Raw genomic sequence first — 25,211 nt, forward strand, 5'->3', positions numbered from 1 at the left:
AGTAGGCATCGGCGAGGGTGAGTGCAAGAAGGTGGTCTGCTTGTTTTTCACGAGTATTACACTATCGCGAACTTTTAAAAACGGCTTGAAATTATACTCCTTTTTGCTCTATTTTATTTAGAGCAAGAAGGTGGCATTGGTACACAGGCACTACTTATAGTAGTGCACATCAGTGACTTCGGTACGTTATTTTTTTAATATGGCATTATTCACTCATATCACCAAAGAAAATACACTGGGTTCCAGTTCGTATCTTGGCAACGGTCACTTCTCAATCGCACTCGTTTATTTATTTCTGTTTTAATTATAATTGCACTGCTGCATATAATGCAATGGTAATACGTGTACTTGACTGTCCTAGAGGATCCAGTGTAGAACGAGATAAAAAAGACGGCTGAACAGTATGAAAGAGCACTGAATAAGGGTAGCGGAGGAGCTCCACTTCGCTAGCCGAGCCAACGTTTCGACAAGTGGACTTGTCTTCGTCTAAGCATAGCCTCTTTTATACTCGAGGCTATGGTCTGAGCAGCGCGATCATCCCTGGCGGGGGTTTATTGCGCTTTTGCTTCTGAAGAGGAAAAGCGAGGGAGGGCGAGAGGGAGGAGGGGAGAGGAAAAAGAAGAAGGGCAAGGAGTGAAAAACATGTTCATTCAGTATGTATTTCTGAGCCTGGAACCGGTGGTTCCATGGCCTGGAAAGGAAAATAAAAGCGCTTTTTACTTTCTTTTTCAGTCCGTGGGATCACCAGTTCCAGGCTCAGAAATACATACTGAAAGAACATTGTTTTAAATCCTTACTCTACTTCTTTTTCCTTTACCCTCCTCCCTCTCTCCTCCCTAGCTTTTCCTCTTCGACAGCAAAAGCGGATTGCCAGTGATTGCGCTGCACAGACGAAGTCAAGCTCACTTGTCGATTTGTCGAAGTATTGGCTCGGCTAACGAGCTTAGGCTTCACCTCTACTTTCTACTTTTGCTCAGTGCTGTCTTAGCTGCCTTAGCTATTATACTGTCTTAGCTATTTTATATACCTACTTCACGCTGCTACAAGGCTTATATGAACTACATTACTGTATCCGAACACAGCACAGGACCGGGTTAATTGGAGGAATATAGGAGAGGCCTTTTCTCTGCAATGGGTATGGTCAGGCTGATGATGGTGACTGGATCCCAACGGGTACAATTAGAGCTAGCTCCTTCTTCCGCAAACCTTTACCATTGTTCATTCAGATACACTCTTGCTTACCTAAGGTGTAACCATATCAATCGAACAGAAATGTCTATTGGCGTCATGAAGCTGAGCTACGTAGCACATTACATGGCGAAAAAATTAAAAGACGCTAAGAAACACCCCGCGAAATAAAAAGATTTCTCATTATTTATTTTGACTTATTTTATTATTTGATAATTTGACTGGCACTTTGTATCTTAATGCGCACCAGTTGTGCTGTCCTAAGAAAGCAAAAACAAAATGCGGCTTTTTTACGGCTAAATTAGATTATTGTCAATTTTATTTCTTCTGCAACATTACCATTGCAGACAATACTATTGCAATCAGTTACTTTAGAGTTGGTGCCAGTTATCCTCTACGTTAAGTAAAAATAGTTCGTCGCTTTTTTTTTTCTGTCTATTAGTCTCCTCAGTTCATATTCTATATCAACTGCAGTTCATATTCTATTATTCTATACAGTTCAGCTCTTTCGAGCACAGCGTCTAGCTTCGGTGTCATACAGAGTTTAAATGTCGCGTTACAGCATGCCGGACGTCGTTAATGCTTTTGTAAATACCATCAGGGGTCTTCAGGATGCGTTTTCTTATTTTGATGTTTAATGACTCCGGACCCGATAAAAATATTTATATTGAAACCAAGAACAGCGTAACCTTTTATCACCTCATGTGGGAAGATTTAGTGAAAGTCTAATGTTCGTGGTTTATAGTCTTGCGCAGCACAGTTAGCATATTTATGTCGATATACGCAACATATTTCAAAATTTTCGATTTCCTGTTTAGTCCTCATAAGGGACAAAGTTTTGCAGGAATCACATCAAATTTCAACTATCAGCAGCCTGCAATAATAGTCTAGGGCACGTTAGAACATTTCTCATTCTAGGTAACGGTAGTTTTATGCCCATACGGCCTCTCCACTTGCAGCATTTCATTTGTTGTCTCAAGTTGCTGGCTGTAATAACTATTTGCTAGAAGTGTAACAGCAAGGAACAGTTCATTCGAAGAAGCAAAAAACAAGTTATGCCACACGAATGTAGTTGTCCTATGTAAACTTTACGCAGATCACACGGCGCCAGCAGCCAATGCGCCAGGCACTGCAAATAACGACACGGTAATGCGTACTACACCGGCGGCCAATCTCGACGAAGTTATGCCTGAAGGCTGGACGACGCTGAGCACCGAGCTTGAAAGGTCTCCGCGCTCAACTTTCACAAGAGCCACTGCTACGAGCGGGAAACTTGTGCGCCGTGAGCAATCAAGAACCAGCGCCACGTCGCCCATCACCACTATCAAAGAATACGAGGGTAGCGTGATTCCTAGCAGCATTTGCAGTCACAAAAATAAGGTGAGACCACCAGTTATATTTCACAATCATCAAGAGAGCTTGACGTGACAGAAATTTACTCTTCGGGCTCTCATTCTGAACTAGCATTACCCTATTTGGTTGCATGCTGTCGCCATACTTTGCAATCTATAATCTACGGAAAGAGGCATAGAAGGTGTCATAGCTTATGAACAGCGCTAGAAATAAGACGAAACAAATAAACGAAAGGACGTACACATAGCTAATATCATGCAGAAAAAAGTGAGCAAGGCCACAACCTGAAAACCATGAAGCCGCAGAATAATGCACAGTTAAAGACAACCACGCTGCAGTCTGTTAGGCGTTACTATTGCCATATGTGCCTCGTAATGGTTTGGAGGACATAAGCATGACAGTCGTTGTTGCGATCCCAGATTATACAATCTTTATTATAATGCTTATTACAACCGCGCGAAAGAAGAGTGGACACAGGAGAAACCAAGAGGAGGAAGGACAAACTTTCGCATGCATTCTTAATTAAACACCGGCTATCGCGTCTTTCTCTTTTTTTACTTAAATCCCTGTTTAGAAACGGTCTTGTTGATTTATCACGTAATTGAGAAGAGGCACTACTAACGGGACCAAGGGTTCAGGTAAGGCCACGCATCTTCAGGATAGGAATCTGCTGGGACGTAGTGCTACTAGGTGTGCGTTGGTTTTCTTGGTGATGCTTAGTCTCACGATAGTCTCCTGATTTTTCGTTCAACCATTTAGTGACGGCCAACATTATAGAATCGTGCTCAGTAAGCCGAAAGCCTTTCTTGCCTTATGAGTGCCGTGACCGGTATCTGTCATCAGAAAGTGTGCACCGTAAAATAGAAATAAGAAAAGAAGATCGTTGTCTATGTGGCAACCGAACTCGGGCCACCGACGTGCGAGCCTCGGACACTATACCGCTCCACTACGGCGCTTCGACGTTTGAAGCCGAGTAAAAGCGCGTCTAGTGAATGCACACCTGGTTGTCTTACCGTAGCTCGTGGTAAAAATGCATGGCAGTGTAAAATCAGAGTTGGGGCGCAGCTCCATGCATTAACGTAACATGCGCTAACGTAAGCATCAAATACAGCAACAGGCTACCAGACAGCCAAAAGTGGGCACAAATTACTTCCCATTATTGCACACAAGGATACTTGGATGCCCCCTCGACCTTGTGGGCATCCAAGTACCCAAGTATCTCGTGTTGCAGGACTAATAGAATTATATTCCACTTAAGGTAGGACTCAGCGATTGATTGTTATTCTCCTCGACGTTAACAACATTAAAACTACTTTAGGGCTAACAGATCGATAGACGTGAACTTTTTTGCTAGAAGATTGTGCGCACGTCTTTTGATTTGTGTTGTATCTATAATTTTCTATTTTTTCCACAAGTGAGCAAAGGTAGCTGACTGGTATGTGCACAAATTGAGGATGCGTCGCGTAATGAGATATTGAACGCTCACTCTGGAGAGATATGAAACAAAACTACGTACAAAACCCTGTATTGACGCTCACAGTTTGCCGCTTGTTGTGAAACCGTGGAAGCCAATGTTAATTTTTTGAATAACGGCTCTATGAACGGCTCTATATGTGGCCAACGGGAATTCTGAAGCCCAGTATAGAGGTTTTACCTTCACGTGATAAATTTTTAGCTAGCTCGGTGTTAACTTAAAAAGGAAAGGCAATTAAGCAAGCTATTGTGCTTTAGCAGTGAAAATAAATGTTGGGTGACGCTTAAGCTCAGCCTTTAAGGGTATGACGAATGAAACTGCGTTAATGGTTCCCGTTTTTTGGGCTCCGCGTCGCGTACTGTGTTGCTCGTTTATTTACCACCTAATTTCTCCCTCTGCTCCTTCACTCAAGCTGCTGCGTTATGTGAAGGGCATACAATGGATATAGATATAGCCTCTCTACAACAAAGCCGTGCCTGTGTGGGTAGCATGTAGACTCGGTATTCAAGGGTCCCGGGTTCTAGTTCCGTGCCATTTTCTTGTCTTAAAGGTCCTGTCACAGGCCCGTTCCTGTCACATGATCTTGCTATGTCACACAACCCGCAGACAAATCTATGCCCGGTCATGTCACCTGCTGTCATGCCGTCATGCCGTTCCTTTCACATGATCTTGCTATGTCACACAACCCGCAGACAAATCTATGCCCGGTCATGTCACCTGCTGTCATGCCATCATGCCGTTCCTGTCACGTGATCTTGCTATGTCACACAACCCGCAGACAAATCTATGCCCGGTCATGTCACCTGCTGTCATGCCATCATGCCGTTCCTGTCACGTGATCTTGCTATGTCACACAACCCGCAAACAAATCTATGCCCCGTCATGTTACCTGCTGTCATGCCACAAGCCAGCTTTGTCAGTAATTTTTCGCTCACAACGCCGATGCGACACTTTCGGGTGGAAGCGTTGAATGTAAATTAGCGACGAGTGATTTTAAAGCTTCTCGCCGACTCCTCACCCTCTTTCGCACAAAAACACCTCACCCGTTATATTCACCCTTTATTTGTTACGATTTAACCATCGGTCTTTATCACACTACTCCTGTATAGGCTGCGCTAGCCATGCATCAGTGCCATTTTATCTTGTTCATCGAACCACGTTGGGTGCTTAACCATCGCGTAATATTTTCAGTTTCGCGAACGGGAAGGCAGGGATGGTGGCGAGGATAGTAATACTACGCAGAACGAAGGGACGCTGGAATTTCAGCCGTCCGACACAGCCACCGGCGCTGAAGACGCCGATATTTCTTCAGATGACACCAACGCCACGACTTCTGAGACTATGAGCACCAACACCTTGGTGTCGACCATACCGGAAGTTCAGCTTACTGGCGAGCCTAGTGCGAGTGCCGATGATAACAAAACTGCGCCGGCCAAGCCTTTCTTCAATGCCAGTGGCGCATCTACGGTCACAGCTGACATCGCCTCTTTTGAGCTGTCTGAGTCCTCATCTGTATCTGAGACCAGCTCCTCAGGATCAGCAGAGTCCCCCCTTCACGCCACTAACTTGTCCGTTTCGACCGGCGAAAATACCTCTTCCGAGTCGACAGCCCCCTCACGAAATATCAGCAACGTATCTGGGGATGCCGCTGTTAGCGATTCTTCGGATTTAACTGAGTTCTTATTAGAGAGCAGCGGGAAACCTACGCAGGAAAACGCGACCAGCCTGTCCGGATCTACTAGCTCATCGCCCGGCGCCAATTACGCGTCTGCTGCTACTGACCCTAGCCCCTCAGGTGTGGCCGAGTCCTATCTTAATTTCAACAGTTCTGAAGCTGAATCTGACGCTACCGGTGAGGCGTCAAGGGAATATTCAGCGGAGGACGTCTCTGTTGAAACGGCCAACAGTACACTTGAGCCCGGGACAGCCTCGTCAGCCGATACCAGCAACGTGTCTGTAAAGACAACCGAAAAAGGCCGTTCTGAGTCCGCGGTATCGTCTAACACGGATGCCTTCCGATCTGATTCCGCCACAAATATTTCAAGGCCGACGGAGTTCTCGCTTGGTACTAATGGCTCGTTCATTTCGATGGTTACTGCGAGCTTTTCTGTGACGACCGCAGAAGAGTTGGCTTCGACGAAAGACATCCATATTGAGTTGTCCAACTTCACGCTCGGAATAAGCGACGAGTCTGCTACGACAGTTGACAATAACACGTATACTGCGAAAAGCCTCGTCGACAGGGAGAACACGACATTAATGAGCAGCGCCGACAGCACCGACCTTAACTCGACTAAAATCCATTCGCCTTCCCTTACGGTATCTGCAGCTGCATTAACCAGCCAAGGTCTCGGTACTGGGACAGCAAGAAAGAATGACTCGTCGAGCTTTGCTGGTAAGCTTACGTGTCGCGTGATTCATGCAGTGCAGTCATCCTAAAAACAATGTTCAAAGAATTTCACCCTAGTAGAGAGGACCACAGAGCGGGGGAAATCTAGCAAACCTCTGAAAGCAGAGGGCTCTATCCGAGGCACTGGGTAATGAATCCAGCACCTGCCGAATGTTATAGAAAATATTTTGTAATCATTACGGTTTCGTTAAATATTTTGCGCATATTAGCAGCTCAGAAGTACGAAGGCATTTATTAATGCTGTTAAAAATGCACTTATTCGCTTTATGTGACCGCATGCCTCTCGAATTTGCAGGGCACTTTCTAACCGGATTTTATTTTCTTATTGTAGAATCTGAAACTAGCCTCCTGTCAACCGACGCTCACAGGTCTGACGAATGGCAGGTGGAGTGTGAGTATGTTGAATGCATGCTGTAGGAAATCATTTAATGTTATTCTGAAATATTTAACGGCTGCTAGCATCAGTCCATCCATCGAACATAGTATATTCTTCGTGTTGAAATAATTTCTGTCAGATCATGTTTTGTTCTCTGTTCTTTTTAGTGAACCTTACAGACCTAAGCTCAGTAACCACGGCACCGATAGCGTCAGCAACCTCGCCTGTCGCCGCGTCAACAAATACGTCGCCGAGTTCATTAACGAACAAATCGATTCCAGCGACTGCATCAACGATAAGGGGTAAGTTACACGTCCCCAGAGTTTGCGATGTTTGTCGTACTAATAACAACGTGTTAGACAACAGAAGGCCCAGTTTAAACATTCTGCAATGTTTGTTGCCTCAAAACTGACGAAATGCCATATTATTGAATTTTGTAGCATTGGAACGGCTTTTAAAAGTTTGAAGCACGTAACCCTCAGGATGGTCGTACTGAAAACATCAGTTGCATCAGTTATAAATACCAAAACATTGGTCTAGCATTTCAAGTAAACAAATAAATAGAAAGCAGCAATTTTTGACACTGAAATATATTAAGCCTCAGTTGCCGAAGTTCCGGTCAACTTCTTTGGTGACGGCTACGCCTTGAAGCAGTGCATTTATGGGCAGAATGTGCTTCTGGAAGATAGTAGGAACAATGCCATTTGATCCTGCTTGATCAGCGGATACAGGCTTCGGTAAACATGCCGAATTTAAGGGGTCGTCTTATCCTCGCTTCAGTTTTTTTCCTTCGCTTAATTCTGTAATGTCTGCTTGCAGCTCGGAAGACGAGAAGATCCAGGGGACCGATAACAGAGCGCACGAGGCGTAAGCGCACGTCGTTTTCTATTAGATTTCATGAGCTCTCGAGTTGTTCTGTAGAAGTTCTCGTTTTAATACAGCTTGGCGCCATTTCATAAACTAGCATTATCTTGAAATTATAACGCTTCCGACGTCTTCACTAAAGTGCAGCGAACAAGTTGAATCACAAGCATCCTTCTGCTATGTAACTAAAAATATTAAATCATACCTTGATTTACATGGATACGCCCCGTCAATTCAATTTTAGTCTCACTAAAAACTGATCTAACATATTTTATGGGTGTATTGATGCTTTTCCTGGAGTAACACGCGAAGTTATTGTTAAGATATATGCATTTCAACTTTTCCCACAACTAAATTAAATCTTGAACGTCTACTCCGAGAATAATACAGTGATCACCGTTTTCAAGCGAACAGCCTAGCTCCCCAGCCTTTAAATTCCGAATAAAAAAAAAAAAAAAAAAAAAAGATGCGTCCACATACGCATACATTTTAACTGTGAGATCGGCTAGTTGAAACGACACATGTACTTCATAACTTAGCCTTTTTGTTTGCTTAAAAAGGCTGACATTTGACCGAAAGTAGCGTGTTTGCTGCTTATGCAGTGTAGTAATCGATTGATACAAATTATATTGAATTTATCTTCGGTGTCCACTTAAATATGGAATAGGGAATGGCTTGACTGCGCTTCTTTCCTTTTTTATTTCTTCACCCTATCCAACATGGTGATTTTGTACCAAGACACTTCCCATACCTTTCATTTTCCACATAACCCTCTCTTTCCTTGAACTAAAATTATTATTTTTACTTCTTTTCAGAGCCGCTCCCTTGGTCTCGGCGGAAAGGTATTTTTGAAACCACATTTGAAACTACTGCGCTGTAACTGCGTGTAACATGTGCTTCTCTGAGCATTATATATACCTGAAGCAATACTCGACCTTGTGATTAAACTAGGCTACCTTCCAAAATGTGTTTCGATGAAACGTTTTTCTCTGTGCAAAACCTTTATCTCAGATCTTCTGTGATCTTGGCGAAGCTCAAATAGTGCACGAAAGAAGACCGAATGAATCGAGACCTGGAGCAATACGATGGCCTGCCTGAACTATTATCCCTGAATTTACGTTCACGTTCGCCTCACTCGAGAGCAGCAAAACGATGTACAGATGAAGAGACTCGATCGAGTAGGGCAAATAACTAATGCCAATCATAATTGAAAGTAACCGTGCATTTTAGTGCATCACTATTGTCAGACACGACCTCACCTTTGAACAAGTACGCATTTAAGATCAAGCTTCTGCCAATCTCGAATAACATGCAAAAGAAGAATTGGAAACACTTATTATACAACTTAACCGCAACGCGAAAAATATTGCTCATATGCGTGGAAAGCGAAAAGAAAAAAACGCACAACGACAAACACAGCCGATGCCTTTAGCACATAAACGGGCTCTCTACAAGCTTTTAAGATTGGACATGGATGTGCGAGGTTTACAGATCACATTTTTCGAAATGTCGAGCCTGATGGAAGTACTCATAGCGCATTTTCTTAAAAATTCGCGCTGCAAATGGAGAGGTCACAGTAATTTAGGATGTGCGTAGCGCCGCAGCACAGGGTATGCTATCTATTATTAACAGTGGAGACGAACAGTAAATGGTATTTATTGATTAGGATACTGCACTATAGTCTCAAAAATGCTACCGTCGCCGTGATACGGGAAGCTCTGTGTAATAAGCATTGGTTATCGTCTTGTTTAAGCCGAGCAAAAAAAAAGACGATTTAGTACCCGAATTTTTCTTTAACATAACTAAAAAATGGCAGATGAATCAGCATAGCTAAACACGAAGTACCGTGCAGCAGCGCTGTCGAACGCTTCGCATCAGGTTTTACAGTCCTTATGTCCAGTCGTCGCTCTAGATTTCGCGGCAATCATCTGCACCCCACAATCTTCATGAGACCGGGTTAGCATTTACTCTAACCTTAGGAAGCAGGCACAAGCGGTCAATACAAATGTATACTATGCTGCTCTGTGACGTGGGTTTGTCCGAGACACTCTTGTGAGCAGGCCAGGTTTGTCCGAGACACCAACGTCGTCCAGTTAATCCCCAGCTGCAGGGCAGGTGTCAAAATATAGTTTTACATTTAAAATGGATGCCGCTCATTCCGCTTTTTAGTGCAACTTTGTCGGCGAACACGACGACATACGAAATGCAGCATGACAGACCGGTTTGTGAAGAAACCGTCTACCGATACGGTCCCCAAGGCTGATCAAAATGTGTTTATTAAAGCTATACTCCCCCACCTTACGTGCAGAATCAGATGGCAGATCATCTCTGCCGATTTTCGTGTCACTTTAAGCATATACTAAATTGGTGTGACGCCTATTATGGGCGAGTTGGCTTATTGCATGTTCATCTCGAAACGGCATTTTACCTTGTCTGCCACGACATTCTGTTTGTTGTCCTAGAAGATGGCGGCGTTAGGTAATTTTAAATGGGGCTAAAGTGTCCTGTACTAACTGCACAACGAAGCTAGTCGTTAATCAGGAGATTAAGGCTATGATCGCCGCTAGGGCAACTGTGCGGAATGGTTAATTACTGTCGCCGTTACTTTTCGCTTTTTGTCCAGGTCCACTTTGTCGGAGCATCATAAGAGACATAAACGTTCGAGGATTTTATCTGTAGTGTATTGAAAAGCTCTGGCTTGTGCGAGTAACGTGGTCGTTTTCTACAGACACCACAGTAGCACAGAAAACAAGATAACATTTTGATGGTTTTGAGATGTAACTAATGGGGCTTTTAATCAGGACAAGTGCATTGGCCCTTAGAACGAGGTGTCAATGCAAAGGTTTCATGTATCTGTGAGATGGTCTTCACTGATATCGAGATAACGATGACTTTGGATGGAAAAGCGTTTAAGAATTGCCGTCACGTACACAGAGGTGGTCAGGGAGGGACCCGACCATTTTCGCTCGAGCTGACATATGTAACATCTTCTTATTATTAAAGGGACACTAAAGAGAGAAAGGAAGTGGGTTTGCATCGATAGAATGCCAGTTCCTGATTACAAAAAGACCACTCTTACTGAAAACAGAGCTGTTATAAGGTAGTAAAGAAGAATAACAGAAATACAGGTATCGCCACCACAGCCAAACGGCCGAGGCTAGCAACTACAAATCACGTGACGCGCTAGGGATCCCGGAGGCTGACAATTAAATGCGAATTACGTTGCATGTTTGAATGCGGTAGTACGTTTTTTCTCAAACATGATAAGACGCTTTTATCATACGTAAAAGACGGCGAAAAGACAACGTAAACGTTGCAAGGCAAATACAAAAATATGCTTGGAGGCGCCACAGGCGCCCACTTCAGTTTTGGTTATGTTTCGGCTCAGGCATTTCGAGCGCACTAGGATAGTCTGTTTCAACCTGCAGCGCCTGAATTACGAGCTTGGAGTAGCAGATGCGCCTTGATGGTTCCCATTTGAGCATTCGGAGGCACGAGCGAGCGAAATCCGCTACCGCCGACACGCTCCTTGGTTGGTTGGTTGGTTCATAGGAAGGGAAAGGCGCAGTATCTGTCACACTTGCTCTGTGGACACCTGAACCGCGCCGTAAGGGAAGGGATGAAGGTGGGAGTGAAAGTGGATAGAGAGAAAGGGGGGCCGTAGTGGAGGACTACGGAGTAATTTCGACCACCAGGGGATCTTTAACGTGCGCTGACATCGCACAGCACACGGACGCCACTTCGTTTCGCCTCCATCGAAACGCAGCCGCCGAGGCCGGGATTCGATCCCGGGAACTCCGGCACAGTAGTCGGGCGTCTTACCACTGCACCACCCCTGCGGGGCCGACACGCTCCTTCGTTCACACTTCTGCGCCAACATATCGCCGCCGTTGCCGCTTCGACTGCGACCTGACCGCTTGACTGCAGCTACGTACGCCACGAAAAGCATACATATGCTAAGTACCGAAGGAAAAACGCATTATCATTCAATTGTTCACTAAATCATGGCACTGCTGACCAACATATACTACGTCAACAAGACCTTCAACGTGCTATTTGCAGGCGTCATACTTGCCGCTCATACCAAGGAGAGCGTCGATATATTGCGCTCGTCGCCCGGCGAAAAAAAGGGCCTCGGGTAAAAAGTAAAAACTGAAAATAACGAAGCACCAGAAATACATTACAAAAGGTAAAAAAAAAATCGATTTGTTAAAAAAAAATAAAAACCGCCAATAGCGGTAAGACTCGAACTCGCTACTGCTTGCTCCGCAACGTTCGGCGCTAACCGCTCGACTTGCCAAGGAATCTTGGAAATATTCGTAGTATTTATGTCATGGTCCCATTTACAATAAAGTGTTTCTGCTGCCGGTCTAAAAATTACAACTTCTTGATCATCGGCGCATGCTGCCTGCTCTCACGTCTTGCAACTAATGTTCTGGATGCCTATGCGCACTATACTGTGCACTGGATCCATTTTAACATGTGGAATTTCACAGCGCTGGCAAATGTAGTGGCGCCGGCACTTCGGTCATGTTCTGCTACCGTGGACGTAAGTTTCGCTGAACACGGAGCTGTAGCACAAACCTTGAAGGAAAAAAGTGCGACGAAGCTTCAAAACTGACAAGCGCAGCAGCGAGGACACTATTTTGCTGGTAACTAAATCTTATTTGTATGTAAACATGTCAGGAAGCGTTGCGATGACCGAGGGCTCGGTTTGTTTATACACAGTGCAAGAAGGAGCGCAAAAGCTTGAGAAACATGTAAAGTATTGTGCATTACAAGCGCTCTATGTTTTTTTTTTTTCTTCCTTTATGGGCCCATCTCTCGGTAAATTACTCTCTTCATCGTTTTATTTATTTCGGCTGAGGCCGTCATTGCGAGTACGCTGTTGCCATGTCGGCCCTTGAGGGATGCGACGCCGCGGGCCGCGCCGGCTCGCTAGCTATCACGGAGTCTCCGCTTACGTCATAGTGTGCGTCACTCAACTCCAACTACGTAGTTAGAGGGCACAGTTCGAATTCGACCGGCGGGAACAAGAAAAAACCTCAACTTCTTATCGCAATATCTCAGCAATTATTCGATATTTTGCTGCCGGATATGCGGCGACAGTGTCACCAAATGTAGTTTATTAAATTTTCATACCATCTTTGGCTGTCTTTAGTGTCCCTTTAAAAGTGTGGTATTTGTTCTACGTCTTGTCACGCTCGCGACTAAGCATACGCCCCTTCATAGTGTTTCGCAGTCCTCAAGGAAAGCGACTGATCATGGTATTCTGTTTGTGCGTTTGAAAATAAAGGACTTGCCTTTTTGTGCGCGTGGCCAGGGGGCCAAAATTTATATTTTACCATTTTACCAAACCTCGGGCAGTTTGGGTCAAGAAAAGGTGGTTTAAATCTAGTAAGGAACAAGATTGGTGCAAAGACCTTTGTTCTTTTTTTTTTAAATTACGCACTGGTGATTTGAAACAAAGAAAAGAGCAGTGCTGCCGGGCATTGCTGGTCATTGTTAGTCATTGTCAGTCAAGATAAAAAAGAATATATGAGATACTTCTGTCGCAATCACCGGCCGAATTTGCAAGTAAAGCATGCACGTTGTTACGTTTCTCCACCGAGAAGTGGGACAGCTGACGCGGCCACCGCATAGCAACAGGCAGAACCGCGAGCGGATCGGCCATTTCGACGCCGTTCATCGGCCGCGCAACGCTTCCTCCCGCCGACAAGTCTCAGCGTGTTCCTGCCACGCGCCAAATGTGTGTGCGTGCGTGTGCACAAGCTGGCCAAGCCTGGAGCTCGAGGGAAAGTGCGTCGCCCTCTCCTGTCTGCAGGAGGTGGAGGAGATGAGGTCGGAACACCTGCGATTGAGTCATTCGTCGTGAACCAACATGTTTGGCTCTCCCTTTCCTGTGAGGGTTTACCCTTTCCCTGTGAACTGGAAAAACTATAAAAAGCAGCGGCCGACTCCGCTGAGAGAGAGACTACTTTGACGCGCCGTTGGCACGACGCTAGACACCAGCTGTGTGAGAGTGTCTGTAATCTCTCCGGGTCAGCTTCACTGCCCGTTTCTTCCTGATGTTACAGTAAAGGCTGTTTCGTTAAAAGACGCCTCGTCTTTGCTGACACCTTTGATGCCGTCCGCCGTCCACGGAGCCGCCAGGCCAACGCTACATAGGGGCGCGCGAGCCAAACCTAACAACTGGTAGGCATCGGTGGGATGACCAAGCCGTAACCGTGGTTGGAGGGACGAGCCAGGCGATACCGTCGTCCAACAACTGGTGAACAGCGGAAAGCGGAGAGACAAGGACGACCAAGCAGTGACCGTGGTCGGTGAAACGAGCTAGGCCTGACCGAGGTGCAACATCTGGTGGGAAGAGCGGAGATGTCCGAGGCGTGACTCGTGAATCAAAGCAGCTCAGCGGAAAGGCGGGAGCAGTGCAACGAGCCCTGTGTGATGACTGGTTGCCTGCAGCGGAACGACTGCGTTGGATTCTTGGCTGCGAGGTTTGGTGAGTGCGGGACTTTCTTCTACTGAGTTTTGCCAGGCTTTTGTTAAGTAGAGAACAGAGCTGGTAATTGTGTTGTCGTTGTTGCTGGGTTAATTGCAGCAAGGCAATAGTGGGCAGTAGAGAAGGCAGCACTCGGAACAGCCATGGGTTTGGATTTGAAGTCGTTGCGCAAACCGAAATTGCTGGAGCTTGCGGAGGAGTTGGGTCTGAATTTGTCAGACAAACTCAGAAAACCAGAAGTGTTAAAGGCTATTCTTGCGTTGGAAGCTGAAGATGACGAGCTTTTGGAATGCCTTGAGATCATTGACGAACGTCAAGAGGAACGTGAACGTAGAGAACGTCACGAGAAAGAGGAACGTGAACGTCACGAGAAAGAGATGCGTGAACGTAGGGAACGTTTCGAGAAAGAGGACGCCCGCGTAAGGAAACTGATGCAGCTGGAGATTTCAGCACGTCGAATGAGCGTGGAAAAGCTTGACGCTTTCAGTGCCATTCAGCGTAACGGTTCGATACCGCGAGACGGTACGCCACCGTTCCTCATCGCCGAGGATATGGTAGATTATTTGGCAGACTTCGAGAATGTCTGTAGAAGTAAACGCTTCGAGCGAGGTAGTTGGGCGCTGAAGTTGGTAGCTCTTCTCTCCGCTGAAGCGTCGGAAGAAATCAAGCGATTGGTTGGCGACCGCTTGAAAAATTACGATGAACTAAAAGAGTCATTGCTGATACGATATCAGATAACGCCTCAGGATCTTCGGAAGAGATATGAGAGCGAGAAACATTGTAACGAGGCATACTTTGATTTGGCCTATCAGTTGAAAGCCGCTGTAAGCGAATGGCTAGACAGTGCGGAAGTTCCGGAGCAAATCGAACTTGCACCGGAGTCTGAGAAACAGCTTGGGGAAGCGGCCGAGCAATGTGACCGCAGTAGCGAGCCGACCGAGCCTGGAACAGAAGGGTATCCTGTTACCTTGGTCGAGCCACTGGCTGAGACGGTTAGCACAGGCTTAATCGGTGAGAAGTCCGAAGTGACGCCGTTAAGCGAGGTGAACTGCATGCCGACCCAAGTAGCTGTAGGAGATACAGTTCCATCAAATGAGTGTGGGGAACTGGTAGTAACTGAACCGCCTCTCGAGTCGAAAGCAGAAGCTTGTGTAGAGCGCGACGGAGCTAAAAACGAGCTAGGAGAGGAGAGACTTTCAGTCTCCGAAATCGACTGTGTTGTAGAGCAGGGCGCGCAGAGAAACGAAGTGCCGATCAGGGAAGCTGCGCAGCCCGCGAGTTGTGATCAGCCAGGGCAGACCGACGAGGAGTGCGCGTACGCTGAAAAGAGCGAGACTTGCGAAGGCGACAGCGAGCGACCAGAGCAGAGTCAGAATCGTTCGAGCCCTGATACCACGCTAGGTTGTATTCGCAAAAGCAACCCCAGTGCGAACGCGGACGTAGCACACATGACCCTCACGCTATCCGAAGCGCCCCAGCTGTCGAATGAGCTTGATCGTGCACCGGTTAGCGCTGAGCAATGCGGCTCATCGGAGGACCCGTGTAACGTGAGTGGCGAGTCAGAGGAAATGCCTAGCTTGAGGGCTGGCATAAGCGGTTGTTCGGATTTGACTGAAAGTGAGTCATGCGATGCAGCCGCGGCGCCGCCAGAGGAAATGCCTAGCTTGAGGGCTGGCGTGAGCAGTTGTCGTTCGGACTTGACGGAAAGTGAGTCATGCGCTGCTGGCCGCGATGCAGACGCGGCGCCGCACTTTGACCACTTTGACGACACCGGTATCCTACTAGCTCCGGTTACCGCTAGCTTGCCAGAGCTCGCGCCGAAAGAAAGTGGGACTAGAGTATTCAAGTCCTGCCACCGAAAAACGCGGAAAGGCAGGCGCGAGAAAGAATGCTGCCATCGTAAGGAGAGCAAACTCAAACGATTGCAGAAAGAAAGCAGAAAGCATGTGTTCCAGTACTGCCGCAGAAAAAAGCGGAAAGGCAGGCGCGAGAAAGAATGGAACAAGTTGAAGCTATCGCGAAAGAGAAAGCGACTATCCCAAAGGCACAAATGCGCCCGTGCCCAGAAAATGCGTGACTGGTGCGCAACACGTAAGGAGAGGGATAGGTTGTTCCGAAATGTGAGTGATTCATCCTCATGTAGGTATTTGCACAGAAACAGGAAGTTACGGTTGTTCCGTGAAACGGACAGCCGAAGCATTAGTGAAACGGGTGATCTCAACGGTAACGCCGATGGCTTAAGTCGGAGCCAATAACGTGAGAAGCCCCAGTTTTCACTTGTTGGTGTTTTTCTTCCTGACATAGGATTTTGAACATTTATATTCATTATCTTTGTTTGAAATGCTGTTTTGAAAATGCGATTTTCAAATTTGTGGACGCGTTCCAAGTGCTGCTAAGCTGCCCTTTAATATTGATGGGGGCATAAGAGGGAAATAGTCTGGCAAAACTTTGTGAAGATTGTGCCGTGCTTGCTGGCTGACCAGTTGAGTTTTTAGCGTGGTTGTGATGCTGTAGGTTGTCAGAAATCTCTCCTGAAGACAAGTTGCAGAGTGCCTTGGAAACCGGACTTGCCAAGGACTTCTCCAGGCTGTTTGAGCTCAAGAGAAGCTGAGTCGGACTACCCCGACTAGCAGCAACATCCCGATCCCTCCGGACAGCGGATGCAGTCCCCTGCCCTTCGGGATCTCCCTTCCCCGGCGGGGCAGTCTGTTACGTTTCTCCACCGAGAAGTGGGACAGCTGACGCGGCCACCGCATAGCAACAGGCAGAACCGCGAGCGGATCGGCCATTTCGACGCCGTTCATCGGCCGCGCAACGCTTCCTCCCGCCGACAAGTCTCAGCGTGTTCCTGCCACGCGCCAAATGTGTGTGCGTGCGTGTGCACAAGCTGGCCAAGCCTGGAGCTCGAGGGAAAGTGCGTCGCCCTCTCCTGTCTGCAGGAGGTGGAGGAGATGAGGTCGGAACACCTGCGATTGAGTCATTCGTCGTGAACCAACATGTTTGGCTCTCCCTTTCCTGTGAGGGTTTACCCTTTCCCTGTGAACTGGAAAAACTATAAAAAGCAGCGGCCGACTCCGCTGAGAGAGAGACTACTTTGACGCGCCGTTGGCACGACGCTAGACACCAGCTGTGTGAGAGTGTCTGTAATCTCTCCGGGTCAGCTTCACTGCCCGTTTCTTCCTGATGTTACAGTAAAGGCTGTTTCGTTAAAAGACGCCTCGTCTTTGCTGACACCTTTGATGCCGTCCGCCGTCCACGGAGCCGCCAGGCCAACGCTACATAGGGGCGCGCGAGCCAAACCTAACAACGTCAACACCGGTTTTTATCAGCAAATCGCAGATGCTTCGCTGCACCCGTCACTCACATCTAAGCAGTGACGAACCGTCCTTTTTGCTAACGACGTCACGAGTTCAAATCCACAGTCAGCAACCGAGTAGTCTTAGCAACAAATGTTGCTAAGACGCCAGGCCAACCAGAAAGAGCTAGAAAATGAAATAATTTTTTGTCGTTTTTCTTAATACCCCTATAGCAGCTGCTGATGTCATGGGCAGGTTTGAATCTGTTGGGCTATGAAATATAGTTCACGTAAGGACTAAACCCCGTCACCGATGCAGTTCTTCGTTAAGATTACTATATAAGATTCAGTGACTGCTCTGTTCTTACACTATCCTGAGCAATGCAGTAAGAGGAACGGCTGGCATGCGCACGCAGTGCCCGACGAAGATTCCCTTGTGTGCGCCATCACAGAGGACTTCAACTCGTACTGGCTGTCGTTCGGGTTTCCGTTCCGTTACGCGGACATGTACCCGGACCACCTGTGCACGCACTACATCTTCTCAGCATTGGTGTTCGACGAGTTCGACGAGGGAGACCTCGCGCTCTACCCTTACAACTTTTGTGAGTGTGCACCTCAGCCCGGTCGCCGTTCCTGCCGATCCATACATGGCGGTGGATTTTATCGTTATAGCCTTGGAGTTTCTGACGCACCAAAGCCATGTCGTCATGTCCGTGACTGGTAGGGAGTGTGGGGACGTCAAAAATCTCATGTGACTGCGAATCACCACTCACAGAATACCACCCACAGGAAGTCAAACAGAAAAATGTCCTCTAATTCCCTGAGCAGTCAGGCAGTCATAACATCCTAGTGGTAATGCCACCACAAAGGACCAACAACAGAACACCATTGAATAGAGGCAAATTAAAAAAAATGGCTCATTAGCCCAAACTAACAATTAAGTGTCCTATTCTAACCATAGATTGATGGGAGTCGTGCGACATGCTAACGAATGCATCAATGGAGCTGACACAAATACATTCGAATGCTGCCGCATTCCCTTTAAGGAGGTCGTAAGTGAGCTCATCGTTTTGGCAGCGCTAAAGAAAGTTGCGATTCACAATGTTTACTGGATTGCCGATACGGCCTTCGAGTGACGTATCACATGACACCATATCGTGAATTTATGGCAACTTGTTTGAGTCCACAGTCGGTGCCGACCGGGAAAAATGGGCGGCTTTATTGTGGCGGCGGACAAATAGAGATACACAAGTAAAGCTAAGCAGGAACTTTTCATTTTTATTTTGTGCGGTTGGCACAGTCTATTAGTGACCCAAAAATATGATGCATCTTTCCAACAATGCATTCCAACCTAGGGCTTCAATGCATTCCAACCGGTTGGCACAGTCTATTAGTGACCCAAAATATGATACATCGTTCCAGCAATGCATTTCAACCTGGGGCTTATTCTTGATGGCGACAGAAAGTGCGATGCTTCTTTCTTTCATGTTTTCGCGAAAACGACATAAACAACAACCTCGAACAACAAACTCGAAACTTTACAAACTCAAACGAGAGTCAGCGCAAACTCCCAGAAGAAGTAAGGTGCAAGTCCTATGAATGACGGGGCTACTGGCGCGTTGTGCTCTCCGTCATTACTATTATTTAGGGTGGATTCTTTGATTTTCTGGATTTTGCGGAGGGTTCCTACAACTAGATGTGCAATCACATATTCACCCCCGCGGCTCACGTGCATGTGTATCCCCGTTTAGTAATAGGAATAGGGTGTATTTTAAACTATATATGAATACATATTTAAAACAGGCCACAGTCCAAAAACTAAGAAATAAGCTTGGAAATGCATGCGGCTTTTACAAAAAAAAAAAAAAAGCATACAAGCAGCGATTGCGGATCACACTCGAGCTCTCAAATGAACTTGCCAAACAACATATGAAAACAAAGACACAACGGTAGCAAAACACGATAACTATCTTAGCAAAACATATTTACAAAATGCAAGTTTAAATCACTTACTAGGGTATTATGTACGCTAACCCAGTCAGATTCGCAATTGCTGGCAAGGTCACTTATAAGGAAATTGAGTGTTTATTATTTTTTGTGCAAGTCATAATTTACGCTGGATCAAGTTTCGATATATTTTTTCCTCTGGCATTACCTTTGCGCTATTGAGTAAATGGTCATGTATTAATGATGGTACCTTGCGTGAAATCACAAAACGATGTCGCATAAGAGGCTTTGCCATGTGCCTGGTGATGTCATACATACTAACACTGCATATAGATGTAGCCATCGATGTAATCAACAAGCTAATTTTCGCAAATACGAATACTGGCATGTTGTGTGCTCCGCACCTCTTGATCATGCCACGGATGAAAGAAGCGTAAACAATTAAGGAGGTTCAACTCATCTGAGCCTAGATATAGAACGAGAGCTGTGTTTGGCTTGGTTACGCTTGTTGTTAAGATTCCGTGTCAGAGGTCAACGGTCATTGGGGTAATTTGTCAACGCTGTGTTAAGCGGCCTACCTAACTATAAATCAAACTAAATTCCTCAATTCAAGGTCAAATTGTACCAACCGTGAAATTTTCCCACCGTGAACTTGACGAAACCTGGCGGAGCAGAGCTCTCGCTCTAGACCCAGCGTGACATAAGCCCAACAATGACCTGGCAATTAAGCAGTAGCTGCACAGAAAGATTTCTTTCGGAACGTCGCATCTTTAGTTTGCCACTCCACTGCAGTGCGTCGTGTCCTTGTGTACATTACGCTCGCATTCTTCGGTTCGCTGGTGTGAAAGCTGATCATTGCAGAGGGTTTGGCATTGTTTATTGAATTCCAGAGCGGCCCTTGAGCGATTTCTGCTCAAATGTGAGCAATAAAACATAAGACGGGCGCAGTGAGCAATGCCTAGGATGAACCGAGGCTTAAAGCCATAGTATTCTTGAGTGCTTATGTTCAGGTTTGTTCGCCTCTATAGTTAGAAAAAAAACAAACAAAAAAGCTAACCTCTCCGTCTTTTATCAAAGCCTGTACAAGACAGGCTCTGATGTCGAACAGCTTCAAGCGTCCCACGCTGACTTCTTTCGCACGTGCGGCGTCTCTTTGTAATCAAGGCTCGGATTATTGCCTTTCTCGTAACTTGTTCCATCTCTTGCGCAGACCGGCTCGAAAGGTTTATCCAGATGCGGAAAGTCAGCAACGTGACATTCATCGTGTCCTTCGACGCTGACGAGCTCTTGAAAAGGCTCACGGCACGCAAGTCCCCGGAGAACATTAAGATGTTCGCAATGAACGTCCGCGTATTTCTTCGCTTTTACGACTTTGACGGCTTTGACATATACAAGGTGCACTTCACCGATGAGAACCTTCAACTGTGGACAGAAATACTGCAGGCAAGACGCTTGGGCTTTTTGCCCTTCTTAGAGACTGCTTTGCGTTCGCGTGTCTTTTAAACCATTTTTGCTTACTTGCCGTGCAAGGCTCTAGAGCGATATACGAAGCCCTCCCATTAGCGGAAAAACAGAACTCTATTCCTACGAAATAAACTACTGCAATTTTTCAGTAAATGTAAATAAGATTGACCTGAAAGCATTCCAGTTGTTGAAGGCATTTTCAACACTAGAAAACCTAAATGCGGAATAATTGCCTACACTGAATTCTAGATTTTCTTCTAAGACCGATGCCTATCTCTTCATCGTCCCCATTGGTTTTCCCATGTTTTTTGAGAAATATTATTATGAACGCAATATAATTTAACTGTGTTGTGCTGCGTTTTACGGCTCATAAGCGACTACGGCTATCGTGACGCAAAATCTAATTGAACTGTACGAACCAATGTTACAATGCACCTCTTCTTACGATACGAAGGAGGGTGATAGTAGTACAGTCCTAAGCCACTGTAGCATATCTTGTAATTTTCGTTATTTTTTCGAGGGTTTCTTAATCCAAGAAAGAGCTATAATCAAATTGCCCCGTAGTTAAGATGAGCGAAGAAAGCGTGTGAATTAAGCCGCGGGAATCGGAAGTGGGACAACAGCCGCATTGGAAATCGTTAAGAAACCCATTTGCTCAATCTAGCTCTGAGCCAGCAGTATTACCAAACTCGCTGAGCGCACGTTCACTTACCCTCTCATCCGACCTTGCATTGCGTGTAAAGGCTGCGATTTCATGTTGCTCGCGAAGTTGCGATTACCCCACGGACCACGATGCTTAGGTTTGCATAGATGTACAGTTTATTGAAGAACTGCTTTTTAGTACTTTGTTACTTTGTTTTTTGTAAGGGGTAGTCGGAACGAAAGATAATCTACAAGCGTTGTGAAATAGCTCTCTGCGCGTTAGCGAATATAAGTAATTAGCCAGCAGTAAGAAGAAACGATCCTTAATATATTCGATTCCTTTCACAGCTTGTATGCCCAATAAGGAAACCATGGAAATACAATGGTATCCTATTTTTATTACGCCACGCAACTATATGTATTTATTGCTTTTTAGAAGCTTTTTGGGCTAATTTTGCTCAATTACGAAGTGCTAAAGTCCGTGCTTAGCGAATGCCACGTGAAACCGAAATTTGCGCGGAGCGCTTCTTTTTATTTGAATTGAATTGTATACACTTCCGGTCCAATATGGCCGTAGCTAGAGTGGATTAAAAACAAACAGTAGTGATGCAAGTGTATACATGGATCAATAAAGTAGCAAAGGCGCCAGTAAGGGTCGCAGAGAAAGGAGTATAGTCTTGTAACCACCTTAAATTAGTGAAGCACCAAAGTGAAAGACGAGAATGAAAACGAGCAAAATCTTCCTGCCCTCAGCAGTGGCTTACGCACCGCTTCAAAAGATATCGTTTCGAGCAAGTCCCTTCTTTCTTTCCCTTCATCATGAAATTGTCTCTATACAGGTCTTGAACAAAGAGCTGCTCTCTAGTGGCGAGTACCTCCTGTCCATTGGCTTCACGTACGATGCTGACATTCCAGCTAACGACCTGGTTCAGCCGCTGAAGTAAGCTATCCAGTCTCCAGCATCAGCAGGACAAGCGCTACGAAACTGCTATTTTTATTTCATCTCTGACGTATCCGTTGGCAGTCCTAATTTCCACGAGCTGCAGTTGGATTCGCTTTTGTTCGCTTTCGTTAACCATATAGACGCTGACGCCGTAATTTATTTGTGGCTTTGGTATCCTTCTCGCCAGTCGTCCCTTACTTAATATGTATGTCAACAAGTTACGTTAGGCAATAGAATGTTAAATGATAGATAGAGGGCATAAATGAAGTTTTTTCACTTCATTACTTTCAGACTTGTATGGTGGTTATTATTGAGGCGAGGGAGGACGCTTTAAAGCTACTGGTCTCGTCCATTTGAATTTAGTTGCACAAGAAGACAGAGTTCGCTATAGTAAGTAATATGCCTACGAAGTCTAATCGTCCTTGTGTATTCCACAGGTACGTATCCTTCTCGAATCTCGTCACGCACGTTGCACCCATAGATGTCTGGAACTCAACGGTTGTTCGGCCACCCAATCATTTTACTAAATTGGTAAGTCAGCGCGGAAAAGAAAGCGTTCTCACATCTGTGACAGTAGGATAATGAATTAAGAGCTTTGGCAATAGCAACCCTGAGCGTGCAGTGCGTTGTAACGCTCTGCAAGAGAATGTCGTAATTTAATAAAAGCAGAGTTTTGACATTTTTGTTTGTCAATTCAGTGGCGTAAAATTCCGGCTCCTTTAGTTTTTTCTCGTGATTATATCCCCTCTCCTCCCCCCCCCCCCCCACCATTTTTTTTTACTGAAGAGAAAAACTTCTACAACGATCTTTTTATTCATCATGGAGGAGCCGTTTACGGCGTGACGACGACTGTTCATGAAACCTCAAAGCCGCCTTAATTTGTTTCCTGTCGTAGAATACTCCTTTTTGAAAGTACCACAAGTGAGAAGGCAAGAAAAATTACGTGGATCTGTCGTCAACATTATTTGTTCGCTGCCATGTATCAAGATCGCGGAACAGGGGACACGTAAGCTTTTCAATGCAATTCTAGGTGTTAGTGAGGTTTCTTATGTAAAAGAGCCAATACGCCTTAAACAGATCCAGTCCTTATATTCTGCGCATAGTTTTGTTGGTGAAAACCTTAATTACAACGTAGAGATGCACCTATGTTGATTATGGAGGAGGCTAGAAGCCTCAGCCTTAGCGATCACAGTACCATTGCATGACGATTGCCATTTCGCTTTTCTATTATGTGTGACTGTTTACTGAACTGATCAGCTCGGCCTAGATACAGAGGAAAGCCTTTGGGAGGCTCTTTGTCGGATATCTAGGCTCGAAATGGGCTGCGTTGACGAACCAGCAGATCAATAGGTTTTGTCGTTTAATCAACCATCTTCTAAGAGCTTGAGGTAACACAGCCATGAAGCCGATATGACCTTCCTGTTTCTGTGTATCAAATTCACCCAACGGTACCCGAAATTCGATCCTTCAGCTTCGGTTCAAGTAAATGAAGCTTACTTCACCACATTTTGTAGCTTCGCATAGGACAGAACACTAGGTTCGACGGTGCACTGCACTTTGTTTCGCATTACCTACTGCAGGGGCATGCAGAGTGCATTTCTTGAAATTATTGTCTCGTTCCCAGAAACAAGCTGTCGAAAGAGTCCAGGCCGTGCGCAAGCTGCAGCCGAACCTGGTGATGTGCTACACGTTGACTTTATGCATCACCCACTACGTCGTCCTCGAAGGCACACCGTTCGACCCGGTTCGCGCAGAGTTCTTCAATTTCCACGAAATGGTGAGGGCGGTTCGCGACATCTTTTCTAAACTGGTATTGGCAATATATTCTGAATGAAACGAAAAAATCTCACCTCAAAGTTTAGGATGGCTTTGATATTAAGAACTAGCAAGCTGAGTCATGATGAATTGCGCTAAAAGATAACACACAGTAAGGAGGCATCGCCACGATGGCTGGGTGATTAGGGCGCTGGGCTGCTGGGCCGCTGGGCCGTTGGGTAGCTGGTCACAACGACGCAGGTTTGACGCCATCCGCGGCCATCAGCGGCGGCCGATTTTTCAATTGGCGATTTTTCACTATACAAGCCTGAATCGCTTTGAGACGTTAATTAGAAACAACCAAACAGCAGCAAGAAGAGGGGACGAACACAATAAATCAACCTTATCTTCTTTTTTTCTTGAGGGTAGAAGGATTTCATTATTACGAAATATTGCACAGGGGCCGGTGCGCTCGTGAAAGGCACAATAAATAATAATAAAAACTTCGACATCCTTAGGACCGCCTACGTGTATGAAGGCGAAAAATTACGCGCTGCGTTACGTCACGTGATGTCTGAGGTTACTGATTGATTTATTTATAGGAAGGGAAAGGCGCGGTAACTGTCTCACTTGATTTCTGTGGACACTGCAACCACGCCGTAAGGGAAGGGAGGAAGATGGGAGTGAAAGTGAATAGAGAGAAAGAGGAGCCGTAGTGGAGGGCTACGGAGTAATTTCGACCACCTGGGGATCTTTAACGTGCGCTGACATCGCACAGCACACGACGCCTCTTCGTTTCGCCTCCATCGAAACGCAGCCGCCGAGGTCGGGTTTGTCCGAGGTTATTAGGGCATACAAGGAAAGGTATATAAGTGGATTCGAATCTCTATCGCCAATTAAGTAGCTAAATGGTACCACACCGCCCGGGTGTCGGAAAGCTGCGCGAACAAAGAAGGTTGCTCGAAGAACGCTGAAGGAATTCGGTTGCGTCACAATTC

At 45.9% G+C, this 25,211-nt stretch overlaps 1 protein-coding gene across 1 annotated transcript in view; it reads left to right on the plus strand.

The window, feature by feature from the left end:
• The first annotated feature begins 6,312 nt into the window (after nucleotides 1-6,312).
• Nucleotides 6,313-25,211, plus strand: part of LOC146186212 (uncharacterized) — a 35,072-nt gene continuing 16,173 nt past the window's right edge. The window contains exons 1-11 of the mRNA XM_084608002.1: nucleotides 6,313-6,410; nucleotides 6,757-6,816; nucleotides 6,969-7,103; nucleotides 7,621-7,668; nucleotides 8,481-8,507; nucleotides 9,726-9,730; nucleotides 17,879-18,064; nucleotides 20,620-20,852; nucleotides 22,295-22,455; nucleotides 22,896-22,989; nucleotides 24,083-24,235. Coding sequence (XP_084464128.1) covers nucleotides 6,803-6,816; nucleotides 6,969-7,103; nucleotides 7,621-7,668; nucleotides 8,481-8,507; nucleotides 9,726-9,730; nucleotides 17,879-18,064; nucleotides 20,620-20,852; nucleotides 22,295-22,455; nucleotides 22,896-22,989; nucleotides 24,083-24,235 — 1,056 coding nt within the window. The 5' untranslated portion in view covers nucleotides 6,313-6,410; nucleotides 6,757-6,802. The remainder of the gene's footprint in view (nucleotides 6,411-6,756; nucleotides 6,817-6,968; nucleotides 7,104-7,620; nucleotides 7,669-8,480; nucleotides 8,508-9,725; nucleotides 9,731-17,878; nucleotides 18,065-20,619; nucleotides 20,853-22,294; nucleotides 22,456-22,895; nucleotides 22,990-24,082; nucleotides 24,236-25,211) is intronic.

The sequence above is a fragment of the Amblyomma maculatum genome, chromosome 6, assembly GCF_055883805.1.
Source record: "Amblyomma maculatum isolate TAMU_Amacu chromosome 6, ASM5588380v1, whole genome shotgun sequence".
NCBI classification, from domain to species: domain Eukaryota; kingdom Metazoa; phylum Arthropoda; class Arachnida; order Ixodida; family Ixodidae; genus Amblyomma; species Amblyomma maculatum.